The 19,775-nt window shown below is 52.2% G+C and overlaps 1 protein-coding gene across 1 annotated transcript in view; it reads right to left on the reverse strand.

The window, feature by feature from the left end:
* PADI1 (peptidyl arginine deiminase 1) overlaps nt 1–18,977 on the reverse strand; it is a gene marked incomplete at its 5' end in the record, with an annotated part of 35,495 nt that extends 16,518 nt beyond the window's left edge. Inside the window, 6 exons of the mRNA XM_081056058.1 lie at nt 720–845; nt 975–1,092; nt 2,332–2,393; nt 3,016–3,088; nt 4,262–4,442; nt 18,886–18,977. Of these exons, the coding sequence (XP_080912184.1) occupies nt 720–845; nt 975–1,092; nt 2,332–2,393; nt 3,016–3,088; nt 4,262–4,442; nt 18,886–18,977 (652 nt within the window). The remainder of the gene's footprint in view (nt 1–719; nt 846–974; nt 1,093–2,331; nt 2,394–3,015; nt 3,089–4,261; nt 4,443–18,885) is intronic.
* Between the last annotated feature and the right edge of the window lie 798 nt (nt 18,978–19,775).

Here is a 19,775-nt window from a genome sequence, read left to right on the forward strand (position 1 = left end):
GTTCACTCATTGTGACTTTACTTCTGTTCTGGTACCATGATAAATGTTTTCAAGCCGGCCTCTGCCTGAACTCCCACCTCTGATACATTCAAAGGAACATTCTGGTTCCTGACAGGTTCATTTAGCAAGAACAACAAGTTCTGGGTCAGTTTGAACAGAAGAGTGTAAAGAGGAAGAAGGAAGTGGCATGAGAGGCCTCTTCCTATTTATAAAAATGAGTAAGGGCACTTCAGGATGAAGGATTGGCGTTTTCTTGGATTAATTAAATCTCTGGCAAAATAGCTGAGCTCTGAGGGCAGGCCTGGGCCTCAGCTTTGTTAGTTCCTGTCCCCACCTCACCCTGCCTGGACAGTGCTTGTCAGGCAATGAGGGCTTATTTCACACTGACTGACCAGAGGAGGGAAGAGGGGAAGAGATGGGGGCAGTGGAAAGAGGGGGGGCTTTGGCTCTCAAAAGAGCTGTTCTAACCCAAATTGTGTGCGACCTGAAGACAGTGAATTCATGCATCTGAGCCTCAGTTTTTCCCTCTGTAAAATGGAAGTAGTTATCGAACCTCTTTCTTGGGTAGTATGTTGTGTCCTGATGGAGTGTCTGTTTGTACGTTGTAGTGAGAGTTATGAAAGGTGATGGAAAGAAGGGAGAGATGTAAACAAGAAAAGAAAGAGTTTGGTAAGCAGAGGATGGATCAGGGTGGGAAGAAGCCCCACCAGTCCACTCACCCTGGGCACAGAAGACCCCTACTCTTTTGGAATCAGAAAACGGCACATTCAAGACCAGCTTGTGGCTGTCAAAGAACTTGTCAGGGCCATCACAGGTCAGCACCATTGGGGACATGTCCTTCAGGTCTGAAGACAATGGCATCCTTGAGACAAACCTTCCCTCCACCCCAGCAACAGACTTCCCCCTACCCCCCAACCCTTTACCACCCCACACCATCACCGTGGGCAACGCCACATACCCCTTCTGTCACTCACCATCCAGTGATGTCAGGCGGCTGTCGGCGAGGTCAGGCTGCCTGGACCTGCGATTGTCCCGGTCACAATTCACCAGCAGGATAGCCCCGTAGCCCTCAGGGCCCCAGTGCCAGGTTTTCTGTGGCAAAACAGGAGGTCTTGGAGTCAGTGGGACACAAGGGGCTCTGGAAAGAGGTTCTGGATGTGGCTAAGGCCAGCCACTTTGTTAGCTTGGCGACTTTTGTATCCTGGGTTTGCTTAAAAATTTAAAGAAGGCTCACAGATTTGGGGACTGAGCTCCAGGTCTCTAGACCCAGAGCCATTCTACACTTGTGCAGTGAACAACCTGCACCACAGTGGCCCCAACTAGCCATCATACTGGAGGAGGAAGGGAGAATGCCCAACCTGCTCACCCTGACCTTGATGGGACTGGAGAATCCTGGGAGACTCTCCTCATCCCACCACTCCCCTGGGATCGGTCCACCCATAGTCCTGCAGGTCCTGCAAGGAGGTCCGACTGCGGTGGGAAAGATGGCTGGAACCCTGCCTTTGTGATCAAAGCTCTTCCTGACATACCTCCACTTTATCCCCACCAGGGCCCACAAGGCAGAGCTCACGTTCCCATTTCACAGAAGAGGGAAAAGAGGCTCTGGGAAGTAAGCCCCAAGTCACATAGATGGGGTTCAAACTAAGGTCTGGGGGACCATACAGGGCTACCCTGGGCCAGGGACCGAGACATGATTTATATCATAGGCCCCAGTTACCACCTTGCCCAAGCAACTTTGTGCAGTGAACAACCTGCACAACCATCCATGGCATCCCTGCCCCATCTGCTCTGCAAAACCGTGTGATTTAGGCTTCCTCTCTGGGGTCTTTCCCTGTAAATTACATCTTCTACCCTCCTAGGATGGCTTCCAGATACTTCCTGTGGAGTAATGCCATGAGCTTACGCCATCTTCCTCCTCACTCTTCAGGGTCTAACTGGCGCTGTCTACCCAGCCTCCACTACTAGAAGCCTTGTCTTCTTTTTTGCCTTCATTCAGTCACTCAATAACCTTTTATGAAACACCTACCATATTTGGGGTTTCAAATACAGCCCAGGAAATAGAAAAGGTATCGAGCAAAAGAACCAGTCCCAATTCTAAGGTAGCATAAGAGAGACCCAGAGAGGGTAAGCAGTTTTCCAGGAGTCACACATCACGTCCATCACACACCTTTGTGCCAATTTGGCAGTCCCCGGATAGGTTCCCTACACTGTTGGAGACCACAGACCCTAGGAATCCATCACCCTTCAGGTTAGAGGGTCCACTTCACCCCAAGACCATCCCCAGGTTTGCCTGTCAACCCTGCTGTCTTGGGGTAGCCAGGAGAGCCTCACCTTGTCACCTCGGTTCCTCTTCACCCGGCCTTTGCGGCTTGTGTCAACATCGAGGGAGATGTCTGGAAAGGGAAGAAAGGGGCACGAGGGGCTCAGCCAGTCCCATCTTCACACACATATTATCCAGGGGGGGGGAAGCTTTGCCCCTCCCTGAGCCCATGAGAACCAGGAAGCCCTGTTCTGGGAGGCCCTTGTGGCAGCCCCACGTGCTGCTGGGTATCCGAGGGACCCAAGTCTTCAGATCTTGAGTTTGTTGCTCATCTACGTGTGCTGAATTGCTAGCTCTTGGTGGCCCTGATTCTGGTGGTTGAGGTTTAGGCCGGAGGCTCTGGGTTCTGGTTCCATAGTTCTCAGAGCCGGCTGCCCGGGGCAGAGGCTGAAGGGGCATGGGACTGTCCAGGTTTTAGTGCCGGATCTTGGAGGTGGGATTCTGGACAACGGAGGCCCATTATGTGTCTACCTGTTGATACATGGACAGTGCAGTTTCTAGATTCCTGTGGCCCTAGGAATTGCTGAGTCTCCTTCCCTGAGGTTCTAGAATGGACAGAAGTCCCCTGAAAAAGTCACACACCTTGATTGTGAAGGAAGCTGGCCATGGGCTTGCACTCAGTGCTTCTCTAAGGCCCTCAACAGCCAACACAGAGGGGTGAGGGGAAGTACGAGAGCCAGGCAGGTGGTACGTACCAACGCCAGTGAGATAGAGCATGCTGTGGCCCAGGGCACTGTCCTCATGCTTCCTGAAGTAGGAGACCTTCACCTGTGGGGACATGGTCAGCCCTAAGCCAGCACAGCCGCCCCTTCAGAGATGGTGGTGGTGGGGCTGTGGGGGTGACCCACACCTCCCAAGTCCTACTTCGAGGCAGGGCAGGCATGGGGGCCCCCAGGTCCTCCCCGAGGCTGAAGGCCCACGTCTCACAGGCTCCCAGCTTGGATTCCGAGCTGCCTTGTCCAGCTAGAGAGGTTGTGGCTGCCTCCCTGGCTCCTAGGGCTAGGTGGAAGGGCAAAGGGCTGGACAGGGTGGGGGCAGATCCCAGAAGGAGCAGCTGGACCCTCAGGAATCCACGGGCATGTTAGAGAGAAAGAATGAGGGAAGGGGCAGCTGTCGCCATTGACTTAGGCAAGTTCCTCAACCTCTCCGGGCCTGTTTCTTCACCTATACAACGGGAACAATGACCGCACCCCCTGATAATGTCCAGTGGTCATGAGCTGTTCCCATGGTCCAGAGCTCACTCCAAGGGCTCTACCAAGGCCATCTCCACCGTCACCCAGGATGGTTCTGGTAGACAGAGCCCATTCACAACAAGGTCACTCAGGGCTCTGCCTGCAGGCGTGTGGCTAGTGAGCAGAGGAGGTAGGAGCTGAGCCCATGGCAGGCTCCAGGGTCTCTGCTCTCAAAGGCTTCACGGTCCGGCTTTGCTCCTGTCCACTCAGCGGGTCATTGTGTGTGTGCGGTGGGTGGCTGGGGGTGAATGCGGAGGTTGTCATCTACGCGAGGAGGCTCTCTTATTCTCCTTCGGTGTGGGGGATGCATGCAGAGCCACGTATGCACCTGCGTCTGCATGCATGTGTGTGCACAGCTGTGGCTGTGGAGTCCTGCCTACACGAGAGGAGGGGGCTTGTTTGGCGGTCTGTGTTAGGCTGAGTCAGGATTTATGTGGGGGTGTTTGTGAATCTGAGGTCCGAATAGGCAGGCTGTTTGTATAGGTGAATTCATTTGCATATATATGTAATGTTGCACGCTGGGGTGGGTTTGCGTGTTTGAGGGGTCTGTGGGGTTGTGTCAGGATGCGCTGTGTGGATGCAGGTGTCGAATGCCTTGTGGGGTTTGCCAGAGCAAGGGGATATGTGAATGGGGGTATGCTTTGGGGGTCTCTTACCTTGGGTGGGGGTGGGGCCATGCAGCCCCTTACTCTGCGGAGGGGCCTCTTACCTTGAGATCGCTTAAATCCTTACTAGCTGTGTCCACAGACATGATCACATCCACTTTGGTGCCCAGGGGCCACCGGGCCTTCCCTGTGGGCTCTGTCACTCGTGCTGGGTCATAGACCATGGAGATCTTCACGCCAGAGCTCGCAGAGACCTCGAAGCTCTCAGCGCCCTTGGGCACATTGCTGACAGAGAAAGGAAAGGGCAAAGGGTCCAGGTCTCAGGAGAGAGGCCACCGTGGGGTGGTGGCTGAGGGAGCCAGGCCATGCAAACAGCACCCCCTACAGCTGGGTTGGGGAGCAGTGGGGGAAGTGCCACTGGCCAGGCAGCCTGGGCTCCATGCTAACTCTCCACTGACCCCCATGTGACCCACCCTGGACACATCACCTCCTGGCCTCAGTCGCCTCATCTGTAAAATCAGGGGATTGGAGCAAAGCAATGGTGTTGAGATTTATTTTAGTGGTAGAATCCTTTTTGCAGAACTCCCGTGGAACCCAGGACATAAGACAGACCAAAGGGAGCTGGAGATGGGGCTGGGCCAAGACGTTTAGCCCTCTACTCCAACAGCACCCCCAAGACTCCAGAGAGATAGCAAACCTCTGGGCACCTTCACCCCATCCCCACGCGTCCCACTCTGATGCTTCCAAATTCTCTAGTCCAACAGGAAATCACTTGGTTGACCATCTCTTACCACCTCCACTGCCATCCCTGCCCCTGGATTTCTAAGCAACTTCCTCACTGGTCTCCTAGACTGCCGAGCCCCTTCTAGTCTGTTCTGCACACAGCACACCCCAGATTGCGTTGTCCTGTTTTGCTCAGAAGTGGTTCCCATAACACTCAGCAAAGTCCCCACAATGGCAAACAAGCTCCCGCTTGATGTGCCCCCGCCACCTTCTTGACTTCCTCCTCCCCACTATACTCTCCCTCGTCCACTCTGACCTTCTTGCTCTTCCATGAAGCTGCCTGGCTGTCCTGCCTCAGGGCCTTTGCACCAGCTGTTGCTTCTGCGTAGAATGCTCTTCCCCGAGATGTCTACAAGTCTCACTTTGTTACCATCTTCAGAGCTCCGCTTAAATGTCACCTTTTCAGTGAGCCCCCCATCACTCCATTTAATGCTGCACCTTGCCCCATCTTCTCCCCTGCTCTCCCCATCCCTATTATTCTGCTACGATTCTTAACCATGCTGTTGTTTATTGTCCATCTTTCCTGCTGGAAGGTCAGTTCCCCAAGGTCTGGGAGTTTTATCTGTTTTGCCCACTGCTGTATCCCCAGCACGTGTAATGGTGTCTGACACAGAGGCTGTGCTCATAAACCCTTGTTAAATGAATGAATGGGTTCTTTTTCTCTGAGTCTGCAGGGTCCATCTGTACTCAGTTGTACAGGGCTGGACTAGTACCAGTACCCAGTGCAACTTCTCTCCATCTACCTGCTACAGCACATCCAGCTGATACCCAGAGCTCTGGGCTCCAGAAACGGGGGTCAAGAAGCCCTCAGTCTGCCAAGACCCAGCCTGGGGCTCTCATCTTCTGGGCCTCACACCACCAGCTGTTCCCAGCCACAGCATGCGGGGGCCAGCCTTCCTGGGCCATAGAGAAGGGGGTGCTCAGCAAACTCTGGCTACAGGCACCCAGAGCTAAGCCAGCAGGGCCTCTGTGAGCCTGTGAGCCTGCCTTCTTCATCGCTGAATAAACACCCGCTCCCTCTGTGCTGAACACAGTGCTAAGTCTCAGGGTTCCATGAGGCCCTAGGCCACGTGGAGCTCACGGCCTAGTGAGGAAGTCAGATGAGGAAACCAGATGTCGGTGTTTCTCCCTCCCTGCATGTCAGGGCTTTCCACCGCCACCTGCCAGGGCAGAACCATCAGCCTCAAGGTCACCACCCAAGATCAAGTCTACTTACAAACACCCACGTGACTATAAAGATGCCAGGGCCAGAGGGGTCCTTTGATTTATCCTCCTGCCTCCATCCTTTCCGGGACCCCTGAGAACCCACCCACCCAAACATTAAACCCTCTAGAGAAACCGGACACCTCTCCCTAACCCCACCAGGGTCACTGTCCTCATCAGACTCCCTGACACCTTTGTCAGACTCCCTGACACTCCCTGTCACCTGACAATGGTGACAATGGTCATAGTTACAGCAATCCCATCCCACGCAGTTCCTAGCTCTCTGGTGCTCACCACGGCCCCACAAGGCAGTTATTATTCCTGCATCTTACGGATGAGGCTGGGGTGGGAAGGGGCCCCTGAGCCCCACAGGTGGCTCAGGCCAGACTCATCTCCCTCACCCCACACTCGTGGCCTTAACCATCCCCAGGAACCGTTATACCTTCAGGAATCCTCCCACCTTTCATGACCTTCATCACTATTTAATCAGTTGCCATAGAAACCACATCTCCCACTCCAGTCAATTTCAAGTCACTGAACTCAGAGTTGCAAAGCGATGAATACTAGCACCCCGTATGTAATTATTTCGGCCACACAGAGGTAAATGATCTCCGGAACATCGATAACGGTAGAATGTAGTAAAATAATAAGGAAGGGATGTGTTGTGAGTATTTCTTACCTTTGTTTTTAACATGATTTATTTAATTGTAAGTATATGTAGTTTAATTTTAAATAATGGCTCTGTTTGATGACAGGCTCATCAACTTGCTAAAAAATGGACAATCACTTCCCCTTGGAGTAGCGGGAGCCTGCTACACTGCTAAAAACGTATACTCTTCACCTTTTTTCAGCCTTTCCCTAGGGGACTTACAGCCTTTGCCCAGAGTGACTGTGCATGGGGAAAGGAAATAATCAGACTTTTCTAGTGTTACCGGACACAGCTCCGAACCAACAATAATTTCAGGAGACCCAAAATGTCACTGTGTCCCCCCCAGGCAGAGTAGAGGCTTATGGTGGTCAGGTGGCTGATGGATTTAGCTGAGGTCCCTCTCACAGTGGGTCCGATGTGTCCCCAAACCCATCCTGTGTTTTTTTCACCCCAATTCCGGAATGTGTAATTGGAATAGACATACTCTGTGATGGACAGGATCCCTCACTGTCCAGCTGGCTCCGGCTCCCCAGCCCCAGGACTCCACACTCACTTCTCTCTGTCAATATTCACCCTCTTGGTGATGTCCACTTCCCACATCGATATGCTCCCACTTGTCCATCTCCAGACTCTTATAGCTAACTGACTTTTCAGCATCTCCTTTGGGTGTCTAACAGGCATTTTAAATGTAATATGTGCAAAACCAAACTCCTATTTCCTCACTCCCGCCCCATCACATCCTGCCCCAGCTAGTCCACAGCCACTGTACCTTCGGACTCATCTTGGTCTTCTCTCCTTCCCTCTCACTCACATCCAGCCCCTCGGCAAACCTTCACCACATCTCCAGAAGATGACACTCTCACCTCCTCCATGGCTAACACTCTGGTCCACATGGATTTTTTCAATAGGCTAGTCTCCTGCTTTCTCTCGTGGCGCCCACCGTCTGCTCTCAATACAGCAGCAGAGGGATCCTCTTAAAACAAAAGTCACATAATGTCCCTCCTGTTCATGACCTTTCCACAGAGCCTCTGTGGTCTGCCCCAAGATGGCTTCCTGACCTTGTGGCTCTCGACCCCTCGCTCCTGCAGAGCCAGCTCCTTGCTCTCCCTCCAGCGTGCCCAGCTCACTCCCGCTTTAGGCCCTTTGCATTTGCAGTTCTCTTCTTTCCTCACAGATATCCCAAGGGCCACTCCTTCAACTTCCTTCTCAGAGAGGTCTTCCTTGACTGCCCTAGTAAGACTGTGACACGGGTGACGCTGTGAACCCCACGCTCCCTAATCCCATGACCCAGCTTTATTTCAACCCATGGCACTTGTCACCTGACATATTATGTTGATTTGATGTATTTTCTGTCACCCATCTCTCCCATTTCTCCCTCTAGAATGCAGCAACTTTTTATGTTTTACTCTCTCTGGCAGTACTGTCATCTCCACACCCAGCTCAGTGGCTGGCATGGACCAGGACACCACGAACGCTTATTTTATGGGTGAGGACCGGGCAAGTCAGAAATGTGGGCGGGCTTTCCCAGGACGGCCCAGCTGGGAGGTGGCGGAGCTGACATGGGACTCCCATCTGCCTGGCCCCAGAGCTCTTGCCCACACATCCTGAGAGCAAGTAGGCACGAGCCCAGGGCACCCAGCTGGTGGCCTAATGGTTTCCATCTCGTGGGAGACCCCTGATCAAGGAATGCCATCACCAGACACAGCTCTTTTAGGGGTGGGTAGTTCCAGGGAGCCAATCCCCAGGTTTGGTCAAACGTTGACATTTCCAAGTCACAGCCCAGGCCACACAACCCCTCTTTGAAGTCTTGGTAGATAATAGTAATAGTAACAACAACAACAACATTGATGATGAAGATGATAATGGAAGAAGAGGGAAAAAAATGCCGGTACAATTCCTCGGGGGCCCTCAGGACCTTCCCAGCCTGGCCCGCCTTCCTGCCCCACACTCTGCTCAGCAGTTCTCCCTTCTCTGAGGTGCTAAGGATCCTGGTCTCAGCTTCTTTACCCCCTGCAGGTGCCAGGCGAGTCCTTACAAGGACAGGACAGGTCTTGGGGAAAAGCGGCTTCCTGCAGGAGACACCTAAAGGTCAGGGCTGAGGCCCAGGTCTCATCTGCCCTCTGGGGGGGGGGCCCTGTCCGAGTCCTGGCCCCACAGCCTTCAAGAAACCCCCCCCCCAATAATCCCATCCAGGTTGCTGCTCTCATGCTGCCTCTTAGGGTGAAAAAGACACGTAAGAGCTGAGGCCGCCCCAGCAGGAGCTTTGTAGACTAAAGGAAGGGGCTGTGGTTTCCTGCACGTGCCCATGCTTGGCAGGCTGTGCCAGGCGGGCACTTGGCTGCCTGGGCTTTGGGGTTCACACTGTCTCTCCTCTCAGGCTCCTGGATCTGTGGATGGCGGCCACAGATTACGGCTGATCTTGGGGGGCAGGTCAAATAGACAGGAGTGGGAGTTTGGGGTGAGCCCCAGGGTGCCCCCCAGTGGGGTTTGTTTCACCAGCTCTCTGAGCTGCTCGGAAGGAGCCTCCCAATCTTCCCCTGCTGCGTCACTTTGGTGGAGTCATGTGGTGCAGCCCCCAGACACAGCCAAACCCCCATAATCAGCCCTGGCTTGTCTCCAAACCCACGGTGAGGCCGAGTAATGGATTTGGAAGCACCCTTTAAATGAAAGGAAATACAGTCATTACCACCCAGGAGGCAGAAGCCGCCCCGGCAGTGTGATCATCTGTAATCATCATTACTGTCTTTATAGTCATTTCCAGGGTTATGCTGATGAGCCGGTGCCCTCACCTCGCCCTCTGCCCCCCAGTGCCTTTCCTCCATCTCTGCGGGGGGGAGGGGGGTGAGGGCGGGAGATGTGAAAGGGGACAATCTTTTGCATTCTTGAGGACCTACTTCAAATGCCACCTCCTCCATGGAACAGGCTGTGGGCTCCCACAGAGCGTGGCCTCAAATCCAGTCAGGTAACTGCTCTGAGCCTTGATTTTCCTCCTCTGTGACATGGGTATAATCCAAAGAGCTACTTCCTAGGGCTTTTGGGGGAGTCCATGAATTGATGAATTTAAAGTGCTTGGCATGAAAGTCAGTTTGGGGAATATAAACGATAATGTAAAGATTTTGAAGGGTATCGATAGACACTTGTCTTATTAGGGAGACGACCTCAGGGATGATGTAGATGCCTGATCACTGCACTGGACACCTGAAGCTGAAGCTGAACAGTAATGAATGTCAGCTATAATTATATATATATATATATATATATATATATATACATACACACACACATATGTATATAGTTACAAGAAGCGGAGTACAGCATTAGGAATAGAGCCAGTGGAAATGTAATGGCTCTGTGCGATGTCAGAGGGATAGTGGATGGGGGGCAGGGGGTTGTCACTTTGTGAGGGGTATAAATGATAAATGTCTAACTAGTACATTGTTTTGTACACCAGAAACTAATAAAAAATAAAAAATAAAGTGCTTGGCACACAGTAGGTACTTAAGAAGTGTTAGATGCCACCATCGCCGTTCTATTACTCTTCCCCCCAACAGCTCAGTCCACGTGGGCCAGAACCCAGAAGCCCGTGTCCTTTCCTCTGTCCCCACAGCACTGCTTCAGATCCTCCTTGGGGCCCTTCCACAGTCTGTCTGTGCCAGCCAGAGCAGCGTCCTGCCTGACTCGTCCTGCCACGTCCCCACACCCGTGCCAGGGCAGACCTAGTGCTCCAGGTTAGTAAAGAGGCTGCCAGGAGAATGGAGTCAATTCTTAGAGAAGCTCCCAAGAGGAGGCGAAAAGGGTGAAGATGGAGAGTTGCAAATCAACAGGTAATTCCCAGCCACGTCTACTTGCTTTGGCAAGGTATGTGAAGGCACAAGGCTAGACTGTCTCACAGGTGATATCGGGGTGGGGCCTATCGGGGTGGCGTTTTCAAGCGCCTACTACATATGCCAGGCACGTGTTCAACTTTTGATACCTGTGGTCTCATCTACACTTCACAACAGCCCTCCCATCTCCTCTTTGAGCAGATCAAGAAATCTTCTCAGAGAGGTGAAGTAACTTGCTAGGGTCACAGCTGGCAAAGTGGGGAGGAAGCAACAGGTTTGTCTTCTGTTGTATACTATCCTGGCTGATGTTAAAATGAGCGTGTGTGGGGGCCGGCCCAGTGGCTCAGGTGGTTGGAGCTCCGTGCTCCTAACTCCGAAGGCTGCCGGTTCGATTCCCACGTGGGCCAGTGGGCTCTCAACCACAAGGTTGCCAGTTCAACTCCTCAAGTCCCACAAGGGATGGTGGGCAGCGCCCCCTGCAACTAAGATTGAACACGGCACCTTGAGCTGAGCTGCCGCTGAGCTCCCAGATGGCTCAGTTGATTGGAGCGCGTCCTCTCAACCACAAGGTTGCTGGTTTGACTCCCGCAAGGGATGGTGGGCTGTGCCCCCTGCAACTAGCAATGGCAACTGGACCTGGAGCTGAGCTGCGCCCTCCACAACTAAGACTGAAAGGACAACAAATTGACTTGGGAAACAAGTCCTGGAAGTACACACTGTTCCCCAATAAAGTCCTGTTCCCCTTCCCCAGTGAAATCTTAAAAAAAAAAAAAAAATGAGCATGTGTGCCCTGAGCCTGCCTCCAGTAGGACCAGAAGATGTAGGAAAGAAAAAAGAAAGAAAACGTTGAAATTTGTGGTACAAATTCTTCCATGTGCTTCCTTGACAGCAGGCAGGGGAGGCCTAAGGCAGGATATAGGGGCACCAAGGCAGGAAAGCCATGTCCCTTACCCCCCATCAATGTACCTAAACCTTGCAGGGGTAAGGCTAGTACAGGACAAGAGGATGATACCCATGACCTGGCCTCTGCCTGCCCTAAGACAATGAGACTGTGGAGTGCCTGCCTCGGCCTTGGCTCAGAGATGAGTCTCAAAGGTATTCCTGCTCAGCCCCCTGCCCAGCACAGGACTCCAGGCTTGAACACCGCCCGTGACAGACAGCTCACTACCTCACACTCCTCTATGCACTGACAATTCAGGTAATTAGAAAGCTTTTCCTTTTTGCTTGGCTGGAACCTGCCTCCCAGGAGCTTCCACCCACTGGGGCTCTGCAGGCCACACCTTATCTCAAGTTGACCATGTGGTTTCTAGGGTGAGGAAAAGCAGCTGTCATGGTGAAGTTCCTTCCATGTCATCCACCCTACCTGCCACTTGGACTTCCTGCCCTGCCACTTCACCAGCCCTTAGGGACTAGGGTCTGGGCAGGGAGGATAGAATGGTGCTGGCCCAGCCTCCAGCTGGGTGGGTGGGTATGGGGGGTGGCAAAGGACCTGTGTGCCCTGAAGGTTTGCCCAGGGCACTGTGCTGGGGAGAGGCAAGGGCAGGGGGGGAGAATAATCTCGAATTGGATGGGAAGGCAAGCCGGTAGGCAGCCCTTGAGCAGACCAGGCCAGCCACGTCTGTGGCTCACATTCACACCTGGCCAGCCACCTGCCTGACAAGATCCCCTGAGGTGCCACCCTCCAGGTGTCCTGGGCTTGAAGATCCCTGAACTGAAGCCCCAGGAAGTGCCATGGGACCACCCAGCAGGGTCCAACAATTCCTCTTTGGTGCAGCCAGCTCTGTGGGTGCTTCTGCCTGGAGCTGAGACCCACCAGGGCCGACAGGCCCACAGAGCTGGCCGGCCCCCCACGGGCTCCAGTCCTAAAGGATGGCGGCTCCACAGAAGCATATAGGGCTCCTGTTACTGCTGCCGGCTGCTCTGCCTCAATATGCATTTCCTGAGCACCTACTGTATGTCAGGCACTGGGCACCAGAAAAGAGAGATGAATCACCCCAGGGTGACAAGGGTGGGGCCACACGGAGCAGGTACATCACAGCCTACAGCATGCTTTTACTTCATTCTAATTCCATCCCCATGGCGCCTGTATGCTGAGGGGGTCAGTTATATTCCTCTCCCCATTTTACATAAGATGAACTGAAATTCAGAGGGCGGTCACATACAAGGTAACAGGGACACAGCAGGGATTTGACCCCTCTTGGGTCTGAATCCAAAGCTCATCCTCTGCCCTGCCCCCACTGCATGCTTCACACTAACCCAGCAACATAGAAAATTCCCAGATCAGAGTCTCTCAGCCTCTCTGTGCCTTAGTTTCTTCGTCTGTAAAATGGGGATCACCGTCCCTACCTCAAAGGCTTGTTGTGAGATTTAATTGAGATAATTCAGTGAGCACTGGAAGCAGGTAAGTCAGTGCTGCCATCATTGTCATTACTGTCACAAAGGGTATGGGGGAGCAGGCAGGCCCTGGGGAAGACAGAGGGTCAGTGGGGAAGAGGATTCTTGCACCTCCCTTCACTCTCCGACCTGACCAAGAAACCTGATTAGCTATGAGATTTTTAGCAACCACATCTTGAAGGTTTTTAGCTCCAGACTAAGATGGGAACCACTCATGGGCCGTATCATCTCCAAGTGCCAGAGCCCAAAACGGAGCTGGACACAGAGCAGGTAGCCAGTAACGTTTGCTAAATGACTGCAATGGGTTAAAGGCCACAGAAGGTGCAGATCCCCAGCCTGGTGTGGCTTTCTCCTTGGTCTTCCCAGGGGTTGGCTGTGGCTAACAGAAGTCAGAAGAGGGCAATAGCTGACATCCCGCAGACCCCACATCACTGGCAGGCATTTTCTCCAAAGTACGGAGTCAAACAGGGCTGTGTCCTCTCCCTCTCATGGGTGCCTAATGCCCTGCCATTACTCAAGGAGGGACACACCAAAATCCTGGAAGGAAGGCCCAGGCTGGCCAGGCCTTCCTTTAAGTGGACACTTGCCTGCCCAGGAATGGGGGCTAACTGGGGGGGGGTGGTGGCAGCTTGTAGCCAAGGGCCTTCCCAGCAGAGGCAAATGGGCTGGGAACCAGCTCATCCCTGAGAGAAAGCCCTCAATGGAGAGTCAGGGTCATCAGTCACTTCCCACTCAGCCACAACTTCCCCACCTGCAAAATGAAGAAAAGCATGTCTGTGCTCTGTGGGTTATGACATTCCTTATCTACAGAGTGGGGGCCCAATTCACAGGTACAAACGACAGGCAATATTTATCGCCATCTGGCATGGAAGAAAATAGGCTCAGAGAAGGGAAGTGACTGGTCAAGTTCACACAGTCTGCACACAGCCTGACCCCCAGCAGCTGGTTAGGACTACTGCCATCCTGCTCTCAGGAGTCATCGCAATGAATCTCAGATCTTTCCAGCCTCACATTTCTGAGCGTCAGGACCACTTAACAGAGCTGAACAGCTGCTTAGAAACCAGAGAAGGGAGTGGAAGCTTCTCTGGACAGAGCAAAGGAGAAGACAACACATCACAGGGAAAGCATTCTGGGATTGAAGAGGAATCTCCACCACTAGTGAGCGACCCCCATTCTTTGCATCTGGAAGCTTCTCTCAGGGTCCACTGGCTCAGGAGAGTAGGCTTACCTGGCTGGCCCCAGCTACTGAGAGCGGAAGGGCGGGTCCTGGAGAGGAAAGAGAGAGTGCGAGGGGTTGGAAGGGATGGGTGCTGGAAAAGGAAGATCAGAAGGTAAAAGAATCAGAGGAGATACCAAGACCTGAAATGATAAGAGGGGGAGGTGGGGCACAGGGGAGGGGTTATGGGGCCAGAAGAGGGGAGGAAAGAGTGACTGATAGAAGAGATTTCCCGGCGGTCTGAAAATGGCAGGTAGCAACAAGGACATCTGTAGCATTAAGGGCAGGATGGCCTCTAAGGCTGTCCCTGATGCCAATATTTTATGTTTCCAGAACACATACACTCCCTCCATTCCATGTCCACAGCCCACAGCCCACAGCTCTCAGTCCTCTCGTGGCTCCGTGTGACTTATGAGGAATCCAGGCCTCTTCAAGAACCCTCAGATTTAAACTTTAACATTACTTCTGATGAAGGAATGCAATGTAGCAACAGGATGGAGCAAGAAGGAGAGAAGGTCTTCACCTGGCTTAAACCTCTGTCCCAGCCTGGTTGTCAAGACCCGTCAATTGCCATCATTAGTGCTGGCATCCATCTTATAATTACCACACGAGAAGCACAATTATGCCTCACTCTACTTCGGTGCAACTTAAAAGCATTCATTTACTCAATGTGAACATTAAGAAGATATTTACCAGAAGTTTTATATCTCCGTTTTGGGATTTTCGTTTTTTTGAAATACAGGGAAGAAGGGAGAAAAGGGAAGTGGCCTGGGTCTTCTCTCCAACTCATCTGAGAGGCCCTACACAGACCCTCCTCCCTGTGTGCCTGGAATTCCAGCAATCTCTGATCCAAAAGGTCTCTTTTGCATTGATGTTTTTGCAGAGCTGGGGGAGGTTTGGGGAGAATTGAGGACAATGTCCCCATCTCCCGCCCAGCCAGCCTTCTCTTCCATTCCCTAAGAATAAAACGTTCATGATGGCTTCCAGCCTGGGGCTCTGGTTCTGTCCTTTGGGCAGATAAGGAGGACCAGGCTGGACCACTCATAGATTCTTCACACTGCCCGGCCCCTCTTTTTTGGCATGAGTCCTCTGGGACCAACCTCCAAGCAAGGACACGGCCAGTTAGGGCAATCTGGCCAGACGCACAGGGTCAGGGTGGTGAGCTAGCCCGTTGGGGTGAGGGGGACAGGATGGTAAAGCAGTCCACTGCGAGGAGGAGGGTAGGAACTATAGCACATGCTGAGTCAAGAGATTTCTAAGGGTTCCTTGGGCTGGGATATCCCAGGGCATACAATTACCGCAAACACAAATATTTCTCCAAATAATCAGTCCACATAGCATCTGGAGAAATTAATCACTTCCCATGATGTCACCCCCACACGCACATCTCCAGTGGCTCTCGTGGAGGGCTCAGACTCTGGGCAGCTCAGTGACTGGCACACCTCCTCTTCTGGGGGCTTACCCCCTTCTACTAGCAAGCCTAAATAGAAACCCCTTGCTTGACCAGAGCTGGCAAGGCAACTAGCAATGATGTTGGGGAGACCCAAGTTCATTATCAAGTGGAGCCCCTTTCTCCTGGCCAGTGCATTCCCTGGAGTGAGCTTCCGGTTGACAATGCTACACCCTCTTCTTCCACCTGTCTTGACAATTCCATATTCCCCTTTTTGTATCTGGGGCAGACTGTACTGGCAGGAAGTTCTTCTAAGGTCTACTTCGAAACCAATCAGAATAAACCAATGCAGGATAAACTTCTGTTTTCTAGTTTAGAGACTCTCAGTGGCCGTGGCCCTTGGGTAGATGTCTCTCAAAGTGCTCACTCAGGACGTCTAAGGATCAACCACTCAGAGTCAACCAGAGCTCGGCAGCTACGAACAACCCAGGCAGCTTCCGCGTGCCCCGCCACTGTGCAGGGGCCCACATTTGAGGACGCTGAGATACTTGGTGATCCCAAAGGAGATTAACAGTCAGTCTCGTCCTATGTTCCCCCCACACACATCCTGATTTGTCCTCTGCTCCTTCTATCTTCTGAGGCATGATGGGAAGAACAGATACTGGAGAAGAGGGAACCCACGGAGCCATCACTGCTCTGAGCACCTCCCACTACCAGGGCACCAACCAGGGTTAAAGCAGGGTTACTAGATAAAGGACAGGAGGCTTTAAATGCACGAGCGTCTCATTTATCCTCCCCTTAACCCATTAAGGTCTGTACTAATGTTTCCCCATTTATCCGATGAGGAAAGCAGCTTGCCCAGGGTCACGCAAGCCACAAATGGAACTAGGATGAGAACCCGTCTGTCCAGTTCCAGAGTCAGGCCAGTTAGGCCTGACTTGGCTCCACACTGAACTGAAGAGGATACTCAGCTCATCTTGTCGGGGCTCAGAGAGGGCCAGTGATTTGGCCCAGGCCAGATAGCAAGTCAGAGGCAGAGCTAGACAAGTGCCGGGGTCTCCTGGCTCCCAGCCAAATGCTCTGGCCTGACCAGCAACCACAAAGGGCCTGAGGTTCTCAGATTACCTTCCAGGAACAGCCGCCTCCCAGGGAGGAGAACGGGGGTCTGGAATCAGGAAGATGGGGTTCACTAGAGACCTCTTCCCTGCTCTTGGTGTTAAAGCAGGGTTACTAGAGAAAGTACAAGATGCCTAGCTAAATTTGAATTTCAGCTAAACAGCAGATTTTTTAAAAAATACAATTATTTCCCATGCAATATGTCCCTTTATTCGCAGGAGATACATCCCAAGACCCCCAAAACCTTGGATAGTACTTATATATACTACGCTTTTTCCTATACATATATACCTATGATAAAGTTTAGTTTATAAATTAGGCACAGTAAGAGATTAACAATAATAATTAATAATAAACTAGAACAATTATAATAAGATACCGTAATAAAAGTTATGGGACTGTGGCCTCTCGAAATATCTTGTTGTACTGCACTCAAACACTTCCGTTTCTTGTGATGATGTTAGATGACAAAATGCCTACGTGACGACGTGAAGTGAGGTGGATATGCTAGACAAAGGGGCGATTCACATCCCAGGAGGAATGGAACGGGACGGCTCGCGATTTCATCACGCTACTCAGAGTAGTGCCCAGTTTGAAACTTAAGAATGGTTTATTTTAGAATTTTCTATTTAGTATTTTTGGACCATGGTTGATCAGAGGTAACTGAAACCGTGGAAAGGGAAACCGTGGATAAGGGGGTACTACTGTGCTAAAAAAAAAACTATTTACCGTTTATCTGAAATGCAAACCTAAATGGGCATCCTGTATTTTCATTTGCTAGATCTGGCAACACTAATGTTAAAAGGGCAGGAGACAGGGATGTAAAGTACAGCATAGGGCATATAGTCAATAATATTGTAATAACTACATATGGTGTCAGATGGGTAGTAGACAATTGGGGTGATCACTTCGTAAGTTATATAAATGTCTAATCACTATGCTGTACACCTGAAACTAATATAATATTGTATGTCAACTGTAATAGAAAAATTAAACAAAAAATTTTTTTAAAAGGGGGCAGGAGAAAATAGGATCTCTGCTGGCCACCTAGTTCCTAGAGAAGCAGCCCTACCCCAGGGCTCCCAGCATGACTTAGAGCCAAAGCCTGACCTCCAGGGCTCCTGGTTTTTCTTCCTCAGCCCTGTCCCTGGAGCTCCAGGCCACTACTTGAGAGAAGGGCAGGGAGGGTTTCTGGGGCAGAGGTTCACCTGAGGCCAGGCGGGAAGCGGGCCCAGCGTTTATGAAACAGACTGAGAGAGCACAGGTACTGAGACCCAAGAGGGCAGTAGGAGCTCAGATCCCCACCTTGTAACAGCTCCCAGCACACACCTCCTCTGGGAGGGGGCTCCAGGCCTGAGCCCCCCATCTGCAGGCCCTCCAGCCCTATCTGATCCAGCAAAAATCCACAGCTAGTGTGTCAGAGCTGGAAAAGCCCCTAGAGATCCCCAGGTCTAACTCCATCAGTGGCCAGGTGGGGAAACTGAGGCTGTCAGGTCCCTAGATCTGCCCCCATCTGGTTAGAGCCAGGACAAGGAGGCTTTGGGCCGACAGGAGAAGTTGAAGCTTCTGCTGCCCTCAGGTGTCCTCATTGCCGCCATCACCTCCACCACCACCACCATCACCATCATCACCATCATCATTGCAAACACAACCCCAGGTCTTGCTGCAAGTTCTTTTCCTTTTTTAAGTCATTGAATCGTCCCCTAACCACTCCCTCCTGATCATTATCACCTACTTAGCTTCCAAGAATCAAGTTGCCACACACCCCAGCCTTAGACCTCAAAGAGTTGTTGGCAAGAAATTGGGGGCCGCCCAGGCCTACTCTCCATCTTGAGCAACAGTTCTGATACTCCACACAAATTCCACTCAGATATGAGAAAGCAGAGCCCGGACCCCCAAGCCTGGCCCCAGGGCTCAGAGCTGGAACCCTTATCCAGGGGCCTGAGGCCAAAGTCTGACCCTGGTGCCCAGGAGCCAGAGGCCCGAGGTGGACCTAACACCCTAGCCCAGCCCTTCCTCAAGGCCTCAAGGCTCTACAGCCAACTCCACCAGCTCTGCTATGAGAACAGGTACTGCGCGCCCACCCCATTGTCTGGAAGTACTCTGTTCTAGCCCAGCCCTCTGCAGCCAGGTGGGTAGCTCTCTGTTCTCACCTGTGAACATCCACATACGTCTCCACTCCTACCACACACACTGCATAGGTGGGCTTCTTCAGGGACAGCCGCACAGCCCTCCGAGGTGCCATCCTCTGCCCCTGGCTGCCGACCTCTGCACACCCTGTCTCTCTAGCTCCTCTCCTGGACACCTCGTCGTCAGGAAGGAACGTGAGTTCTGATGGGTCGGTGCTTTTCTCCTCCCTTTTAATTTCACCTTGTGACCTGATTAGCCTGTCTAAATCCCCACCTCCTGGCTCCTTGCCCAGCTTTCCTTGCTCAGGTCAGTCAATCTGGGAGGCCAGTGAAGGAGGCGCCAAGGCCACTTCTAGGGAATGGAGAAGGGGAACCTCAGCTGGTGCCCCGGGTGGGGGGCTCAGCTACCAACAAAAGGCTACCAAGCTCCCCATCAGCCCCCACCCCCTTCCCTAGCTCTGCCTCTATCCTCAAACTCTTCGTGCCTGAACCCACACTGTAATGAAATCAGAGTTTCAGGAATTCTGTCTATGTGCCAGGCACTGGCTAAGCAGTTTGCAGATCTTCTCTCATATGCTAGACGATCAGGTAGCATATAAAGTACGAAGCAATCAGAGTGCCTAGGCTCCAATCCCAATTCTGCCTCTTATAGCTTATGACCTTGGGTGATTCTTTTCCCTGTCTGTGGCCCCCGTGTAAGATGGCAGTTGTAACCATAGTATCTGTCCTTTGGATTGATGTGGGGATTGCATGAGCCATGTGTGAAAGAGAGGCTCAGCACAGCACAGCATTAGGACCTAGCATTCACTAGAAGAAATGCTAGTAATTATTACTAGTATCCATTTTATAGGAAGAGAATCATGGCTGCAGGTCACACTGCGAAGTAGTAAGTGGTAGAGCCAGAGCTTGCGCCC

The sequence above is a fragment of the Rhinolophus hipposideros genome, assembly GCF_964194185.1.
Source record: "Rhinolophus hipposideros genome assembly, chromosome: 8".
In the NCBI taxonomy this organism is placed as follows: domain Eukaryota; kingdom Metazoa; phylum Chordata; class Mammalia; order Chiroptera; family Rhinolophidae; genus Rhinolophus; species Rhinolophus hipposideros.